This window comes from Callospermophilus lateralis, chromosome 6, assembly GCF_048772815.1.
Source record: "Callospermophilus lateralis isolate mCalLat2 chromosome 6, mCalLat2.hap1, whole genome shotgun sequence".
Lineage (NCBI taxonomy): Eukaryota > Metazoa > Chordata > Mammalia > Rodentia > Sciuridae > Callospermophilus > Callospermophilus lateralis.
In genome coordinates this window covers 28,877,149-28,885,828 of record NC_135310.1, presented here as the reverse complement: position 1 = coordinate 28,885,828, position 8,680 = coordinate 28,877,149, and the positions used below count along the sequence as shown (strand labels likewise).

General features: G+C 43.9%; 1 protein-coding gene across 1 annotated transcript; it reads left to right on the top strand.

Annotated features, from left to right (window-relative positions):
* The first annotated feature begins 251 nt into the window (after positions 1-251).
* Positions 252-7,510, top strand: Hebp2 (heme binding protein 2). Its single transcript, XM_076859687.1, has 4 exons — positions 252-434; positions 953-1,088; positions 1,804-1,984; positions 6,909-7,510. The coding sequence occupies exons 1-4, from the start codon at positions 333-335 to the stop codon at positions 7,105-7,107; spliced, it is 618 nt and encodes a 205-aa protein (XP_076715802.1). The 5' UTR covers positions 252-332; the 3' UTR covers positions 7,108-7,510.
* The last annotated feature ends 1,170 nt before the right edge of the window (positions 7,511-8,680 follow it).

Below are 8,680 nucleotides of genomic sequence, written 5' to 3'. Positions count from 1 at the left end.
CACCTCCTTGTGCCGCCTCTCTCCAAAACAAGGGCGGTGACCGCAGGGGCCTCCAGAGGAAGCCGGGAGAAGCGGGCCCTGCCGTCCAGTCTCCGGGCTCGGCTCCCTGCCCACTGGGCACAGAACCGGGCAGGGGGCGTGGCCCGGACCCGAGCTGTCCGGGTCTACACCGGGGACCCCTGGCGATCGCGGCGCCCCCTCGCGGCCCAGACCAGAGCGTGTCCAGCGGGCTCCCGCTTCCGCATTGCGGGCAGGAGGCCGCGCGTCTGCAGCACGGGGACAGGGGCCCTGGGGAGCAGCTGGACCGCTCTCTCCCAGTATCGGCGCCGCCCATGGCCGAGGTTCTCGAGCCAGACCTGGGGACAGCCGAGGTCGCGGAGGAGCAGGCGGTGGAGACGCCGGACTGGAAGGCCCCGGAGGACGCGGGCTCGCAGGTGGGTGCCTTTGGGGAGGGAATCCCGGCCAGTAGGGTTGCCTCGGGTTGGTTTGCAGTGAGACCTGAAGGTCCCGTGGGGTTAAGTAAAAAATACCCTTTCTACAGATGGTCCTAGTCCCAACTTGCGACCCTGTTCCTAAAACAGGAAAACTTCAGTCATTTAGCTGTGTCCCTGGGTGCAGGCCACACATTCACTTCTTGTCTGGGGCCTGGGGAGTAGGGGGCAACTGGTTAGGACCCAAAGCCGTCTGTGGGACCCTCAGGCTCATGGATGCCTGTTTCTTTGAACTTGAATTGAGGTTTGGGGCCTGTGGAGCTGGGGCTGTCACCAACCCTAATACAAAAGAGGGACACCTCCGGGTGAGGCTAGGCCTGGCACTAAAGAGCCAGAACCTTAGGGCCCAGCAACACCTAGGCAAGACGGCTCCAGGAAGACTAAAGACCAAGATACCTGAATTGTGGCATCTCATGTCCTACTGTCTTGGAATTGCTTTGGAAGTTTCCTCTTCCCTTCAGGCCGGAAGTTATGAGACCCGACACTATGGGCCAGCCAAGTGGGTCAGCACTAGTGTTGAATCTAAGGACTGGGATTCAGCCATCCAGACTGGCTTCACAAAACTGAACAGCTACATTCAAGGCAAAAACGAGAAAGGTAAGAGCAATTGTAACTTAGTGTGCATGTGATGATTGAGACCTGGGGCTAAGTAAGAGTTTTAGCTTTTTACAGAAATATCCTTTATAATAGAAATACCCTCATCATCAAAGACTTGATCTTTTCACACAAGGATGCTCCTGGAGTACCTTTGCATGGGTTAGAGGAGGGTACCTCTGGGTAGTACTTTTCAACCTTTCTCCTTGTCTTTTTGGGTGAGCTGTCTGTGGCTCTGCATAACTAGTGAGAAGTCCTTTCCCAGGGCTAATGCTTCAGGATAATTTGGTGACTGATATAGAAAAATATACCAGGGGCCAGGAAGATGGTGGATTAAGAGGCTCAAGTCTCAAGCCATAACTTTTATCTCTGGCCAAAATAAATGTGTATATTTTTAGGCAGGTCTCTCAGCTTATCGGACCTCATTTTCTGAACTGTAAAGAAAACAGGATTAACTAGACCATGTTATCTTCACATTCCCCTTTTATCTCTGAAAGTACAGAATTTATTAACCAAAATTATCAATAGTATAGAAAGGTTTAATGTGAACCCTGAATAATTGAGACTTTTGGCCTTTTTTAAAAAGAGGCAAATTATCTTGAAGGTAAATATTTATATCAGAATTATAAAGTAAATTAAGAAACTCAGATAAAGAATAGGTTAAATTTTAAAAGCAGTCACATGCCCAGTAGATTTAATTTTCATTTTTATGGCACAGAGATGAAAATAAAGATGACAGCTCCAGTGACTAGCTTCGTAGAGCCTGGCTCCGGTCCTTTTAGTGAATCTACCATTACCATCTCCCTATACATCCCCTCGGAACAGCAATCTGATCCACCGCGGCCTTCAGAGTCAGATGTCTTCATTGAAGACAGAGCTGAAATGACTGTGTTTGTGCGGTAAGTGGTAGTGCTAGTTTTACTTGCACACATTTGCTGTTTAGCTCCTGTGCAATTCCAACAAGCTTTTCACTCTTTCATAAAAACAGGCCTAACGTGCTTCATGAAGTTTTCCAACTAGCCCCGTTTTAAATATTAATAAAGTCTGTTGCAAGATATATCAATTCATTTAATGAGAAGTCTACTGCAGACTTCCACATATAAAACACAGTATAAACGATATCACCCCAAACATAAGGCTGCTCTTACCTGCAATCCAGGTAAACCTGAACAAAAATACCTTAGAAAACAGTACATGATACCTATCTTAGTAATTAGGGATGCTATGACAAAATATCATATACTGGGTAACTTATAAGAAACAGAAATTTCCCAGCTCTGGAGGCTGGGAAGTTCAAGTTTGTGGCACTGCTAGTTCCAGTGACTAGGGAGGGATTATTTGTTGGTTCATACATGGGACCTCTTGCTTCATTCTCACATGGTAGAAGGAGTAAATAAACTCCTTTAAGACCCTATTATAAGGGCACTAATCCCATTCATGAGGCTCTATCCTCATGAATTAATCATCTTCCAAAGGCCCTGCCGCCTAATGCCATCACATTGGTGGTTAAAATTTCAACATGTGAATTTTGGACACAAACATTCAGGCCACAGCTTTCCACATCTGGTCACACAAAGTTCATGTCCTCCTCACATACAAAATGCGTTGATTTCAGCTGGGTGTGGTGGCACATGCCTGTAATCCCAGCAGCTCAGGAGGCTGAATCAGGAGGATCAAAAGTTCAAAGCCAGCTTCAGAAAGTTAATGAGGCCCTAAGCAAGTCAGCAAGACCCTGTCTCAAAACATTAAAAAAAATTAAAGGGCTGTCAGTGTTGCTCACTTGTTAAATACCCTGGTACAAAAAAAAAAAAAAAAAAAAAAAATAGTATTAATTCCATCCCAGTAATGCCCAGAGTCTTAACTCATTTCAACATCAACTCAAAAGACTAATCTAAATATCCTTTAAATCAAATCTGGGTGAGACTCAAGTATGATTCATCCTGAGGCAAATTCTCTCCATTTGTGAGCCTGTGAAATCAAATGTTCTCTGCTTCCAAAATACAGCAGTGGGACAGTCATAAGATAGACACTCACATTCCAAAAGAGGAAAATAAGGAAGAAGAAATGAATAAAAGGTCTCAACAGAGACCCAAATCTTAAGGTGCAGGATTAATCTTCTTTTGACTCAAGACTCTGCCCTCCAGGCCTCCGGGAGTGGAGGTCATGCCTCTGAAGCTTTGCTGGACAGGAGTGTGCTCCCAGCGCTTCAAGTAGCCCTACACCATAACTTTGGGTGGCCCTACCCCCGATGCCACTCTCATGGGTTGTGGTCAGCTACCTGCAGCTCTTCCAGGCTGGAATTGCACAATAGTAGCTCTACCAATCTGGTGTGCCCTGCTCCTACAATTCCATTAGGAATTGCCCTATAGGTGACTCTCTGTGGTGGCCCCATGCTTGCTGTGGCCCTCTGTCTGGTTCATGTACCTGAGGCTCTGGGTAGTTCCATCCTTCAGGATCTAAGTGGAGGTGGTCATACTCCCTTGGCCTGTGTACTCCATACATTAGCAGAGATGGCACTGTTTGGATGCTGCTAAGATCTATCACCTTGGCCCATTGAGCTGAACCTGGAGTGGTCAAGGAGTGTCACTCTGGAAAGCAGGGAGTAGAACCTTGAGGTGGTGCTAGGCGTTGAGCTCCAAGGTCCTAAAGGGTCGGAAGCCCCTCCTTTGAAATGGGTCTTCTCCCATGTGTTGATATTCTGAGCCTGGGATGGGAGAGGAAACTCCCCTGCTCAACCTCTGAAATGCCTTTGGAGCCATTCTTAGAGAATATGTCCTGTCTTCAGTATGGATGACAGTGCCAAAATAATTTCCTTTTCAAAGCGTTGCTTGGCTTTATTCTTCTCTCCTGTGCAAGCTTTTTCATTTCTTTCAATATGGATAGGCTAACAATTATCTGAAAATTTAGGTACTGGGCACAGTGGTTTATGTCTGTAATCCCAGCAGCTTGAGAGGCTGAAGTAGGAGGATCAAGAGTTCAAAGCCAGCATCAGTAACTTAGTGAGGCCCTAAGCAACTCAGTGAGACCCTGTCTTTAATAAAATACAAAGAAGATCTGGGGATGTGGCTCCGTGTGATTAAGTGCCCCTGGGTTCAATCTCCAGTACCAAAGGAAAAAGAAAATTCTGTCTTTAAATTGTTTCTCCTTTCTGGTATTGTGCCGTAGGAATTCAATAGAGACCAAGCCACATCTTCATTTGCTCAGAAAAACTTTCACCCAACGATCCTATTTAATCGCTTCTAAGCTCTCCCATATAACATTAGGATATGTACAGAGTTCAGCTGAGCTCTTTGCTACATTATAGCAAGGTTCAGTTCTCTTTCAGGTTCCAAAAACATGTTCCTTATTTCCATCTGGGGCTTCATCAGAACCATCACAGTCTGATGCAGCTCCCACTGTCTCCTTGGAAACTGCTCTTGCCATCCTCAGCAATACATTTGTCACATGATTATGTCCTCTTCCCTGTGACCCCCACAGCGTCCATGTATTGACCAGGCTGTTTCCTGAATATTTGTTTATCCTTTAAGAATGTGCTCTCTAACCATTCCTTTCCTGTTTCTTTGCCTCAGTGGGCTCCTCCTTGGTCCCCCATCTCTGAGTCACTTCTGATGCCCATTGTTGATCTTCATGGCACACTTGCTGCGGGTGATCCTCTCACATTACTTCAATTCCCTGTGTCTAAGGACTCTCAAATCTAGTGACTGTCTCCAGTTCTGGCTTCCCTACCTGTTACATTTCTATTTGGAGATGGAAGTTGAGGGATCAAACCAAGCAGCTCTAAAAATAAGCATTCCCTAATCCCCAAACCTTCTCTGGCCTGCAGTGCCTATTTCCACAAAGGGCTGTGTCCTTTGGCCCATTGAGCTGAACCTGGAATTCACCCTGTGAATGCCCTTCCTCCTATTGTTATTCTTCTCAGTTATAATGACTTACTTATAAACTCCTTAAGAGTATGACAACTTGTCCCCATGTCCATATGCTCCAGCTCCTAGCAGGATTGGTGTTTGGGGCTGGGGGTACACAGGTATGTGTACAGAATAAAGCAGCAGATAGATCCTTGTAGAACAAGTGTTCAGAAAACACAAGACGACTTCTAATTAGTGTCTTCAAGATTCCTATTTAAGGAAAAAGTGGAATATGAAAACAAATTTCCTGTAGGCTGAACATAGTGTTGACTGTTCATTAAAAAAAATAAATAATATTGGATCCAAAATGTTACTTAACACAAGGCTCAGAATTGTATTCTGTGTACAAAGCAGAATTGAATCAGCTCTCCTGCCGCAGCTCACTTTGTCTTCACATGAATACAGAGATGCTTACATTTATTCAATGTGGATTTAAAAGGAATGATTTCAGGCATAGGCAAGAAATCGTTGAATAAAATCAACATAGTTTGTGTTCTTTGGGTCCTGAATCTTGTATGATTCAGGTTAGGGCTGATTTTTTTCATTGGCCCATTGATTATGAAACTTATACCAAAAAAAAAAAATTAGAAATAGTTTTGTCAGCATTTCTTATTCTTAACCTTCAAAGTCAAATTCATTGTACTCATAAGCGAGCAGCTCAGCCAGGTCATGATATAATCTCAGAATGTTTTTGTTTACATACTTTAAAATTTATATTTCAATTTTTACTCTTTTCCTCATTTTATTTAAATCTTTTCTTCCCTGTTTTTAGAACAGTCTCCTAGCTCTTCCCCTCCAATCTATGTTCCATCTCTCTGCTTGTATCCTTACCCCGATCTGACCAGGTTATTGTCTGCTCAACATCCTTTTTAATAACCTCAAAAGGCCTTAGACTAAGGTTCTTCCTTCTGGCTTCAACTCACCTTTCAGATTTTATTTTATGCCTCACTATAAAAATGTGTTGTACTCTTTATATCCCTCATTTATCCCTTCCCTTTCTTTATTCATCCTCCATTTCTGGACTAACTTAGATGAGATCCCTTACCCTGAATTTAATCATATCTTCAGTGCTCCTGTAGAACTTTGATTCTGCCACTGTTACCTCTACTTGGGGTACATAGAGCCGCCCAAATAAATGTTGGTCTCTTCATTAGAGTATAAATGTGTAGAGATCTAAACTAATTATATTCTTCTGTAACCCAGTCCCTACTTTTTGCCCAAAGGAGAAAAGCAGGGAAATTGTTCAATGGAAAACTGACATTCTGATCTGGGCATAGTGGCATGTGCCTCTTGTCCCAGCTACTTGGAAGTCTGAGGCAGGAGAATCATTTGAGTCCTAGAATTTGAGAACAGCCGGGATAACATCGTAAGACCCTGGGGTAGAGGGGAGAGAAGGGAGGAAAGGAAAAGAGTAAGAGAAAAGAGAAAGGAAGGAAGGAAGGGAGGGAGGGAGGAAGGGAAGGAGGAAGGGAGAGAAAGAAAGAAAGAAATTTTAAAAAAGGGAAAGAAACAAAAAGAGGGTGGTATCTAAAGGGATTTCAGTGTGGTTCTGTATCCAGGAGCATCAGCACATATCTGGGAAATTGTTAGACATACATTCTAAAGCCCTTCCGCAGATCTCCTGAATGTATTTCTAATAGATCGCAGAATAATTCTTATGCCCAGCGAAGTTTGAGGAGCACAGGTTTGAGAATATGAGATCTTGTAAGTTCCAAATCTGCCTGTCAGCCAATGGGACCTAGGTGTCCTCCTGGTTCTCCTCAGTGGGTTCGAGGTCACATGGGACTGGGAGCTGTGGGACCAGAAGGGTCAGCATAGTGGTTAGAAGCTGCACTGTATCCAGTGTTAGGGTACCAGCTCCTGCTCTTCTAGTATCAGTAAGGAAATCACTCATGTTTATTTATTTTCTCCTTTGTAGGTCTTTCGATGGATTCTCTAGCGCCCAGAAGAATCAAGAACAGCTTTTGACATTAGCAAGCATTTTGAGGGAAGAAGGGAAAGTTTTTGACGAAAAGGTTTTCTATACTGCGGGCTACAACAGTCCTTTCAAATTGCTCAACAGAAACAATGAAGTGTGGTTGATACAGAAGAGTGAACCCTCCAAAGAACTTGAATGAGAAAGTGAAAGGAAGTCCATTGCCTGGGGCACGCCTTTGCTCTAACTGCAGACCTCAACCCCTCCTAGAAATAAAGCTATGTGCGGTATCTTCTAACTTGAGAGTACCACTATGAATTGAGCTTATTTCCAATGTGCCTTCTTAATGCTTGAAGCTTTGTTTAGATATTCAGATAACAGGGGACAAAGTCTGTAAATGTAAATGGGTCACAGACTTCTGTCTTGTTCACAATATCACAATTATGTTGCCTTCTTCTGCTTGGATTTGAGTCCATGGATGTTCTTCCTTCCAGATAATATCAGCAAAGACATTCAAGATTTATCCTGTGTGGAGCTATGAGGCCAGCAGGCCTGGAGGCCCGGCGAGAGTCAGTTGGACACAAAAATAAATTGTCTTTTGCGGCTGCCATTGTTACAGTCTCTGTTGAGCCATCGTCCCCGTCTGCCCAGTGCCCCCTGCACAAGAAAGCTCTTACCCAAAAGTGTGGATTATAATCAGTGACAGAGAATACGTTTATGAAGCTAGGGACTTCCTGTCTTGTATGACATCCCATAAAGGCATGTTTTGTGCTGGATATGTAGCTCAGTGTTAGAGAGCTCACCTTGCAACCATGAGGCCCTGGGTTCAATCCTTAGCATTGCCAAATAAATAAATACTTATTAAAGAAATAAACACAGACATATAATTTAAGAATTCACTTGAGTTCTTAGATTGTTTCATGTCATATTTCCACAGTTACAAAATGATTTGTAAAATGCAGATAGAGGTCCTTGTCTAATGGTGCTGGAAAACGCTTGTCCTAGGGAAGATAAAGTCACATTTGGTCCCTGGAAGCCAGTTGTGGAAAGGGCTGTAGCTCTGCTGTGGGCTCCTGGGGATGGTGGCTTTAGGAGTGGGGGAGAAAAGTAGGCTGGAGCTCAGTATCTTCCAACAATCACAGCTGCCCACGAGTGGTACTGCTTCTGTCATTGCCTGCTTAAGCACAGGACACACAGTCACTTCTCAGGAGACAATTGCTTACATGGGAGATGTGAGTATCCAGAGGGTTGAATGGGGCTGGTGATGCCTGAGGTCCCTTTCAACCCTAACATTATCTTTTAAAATTAGTCTCCCTAATCCAGATGCAGTAGACCAACACCCTTATAGTTATTATTTCCATAGCCAGTGTTTATACATTGCCTTCTAGATGTGCTATCCTTAGTGTAGCACCTATCTGATCATCCCCATTTGATCAGATGAGGAACTGAGACACAGAGCTGTTAGGTAACTTGCTGTAGACTACCCTGTAAGGGCAGAGGCTGATGAGAGCCCAGGCAGTCTGGCTTCTAACTCCATGCTGTTGCCTTCTAAGCCCCACAGGCAGACTGTGCGGTAGTGTTCTTCCTGCATAGAAATAATTCATGTGATTATGATCTCAGCGATACCTTTGAGATTGTAATATTTGATAGAAAAAAAAACCAAGCTAGATTTCTGGCTTGGAAATTATTATGGATATAAATTTTAAAATTCTAGGCAATTATTTTCTGAATATATTTCCTTGAGATGCATATTAAATTTATTGATTCCTTGCACA

Bases quoted from the DNA above. Each gene is read 5' to 3' on its own strand.
- Hebp2 (XM_076859687.1), top strand. From the start codon at position 333: ATGGCCGAGGTTCTCGAGCCAGACCTGGGGACAGCCGAGGTCGCGGAG. The intron at 435-952 runs GTGGGTGCCTTT...TCTTCCCTTCAG, and splicing joins CGGAGGACGCGGGCTCGCAG to GCCGGAAGTTATGAGACCCG. The intron at 1,985-6,908 runs GTAAGTGGTAGT...TCTCCTTTGTAG, and splicing joins GAAATGACTGTGTTTGTGCG to GTCTTTCGATGGATTCTCTA.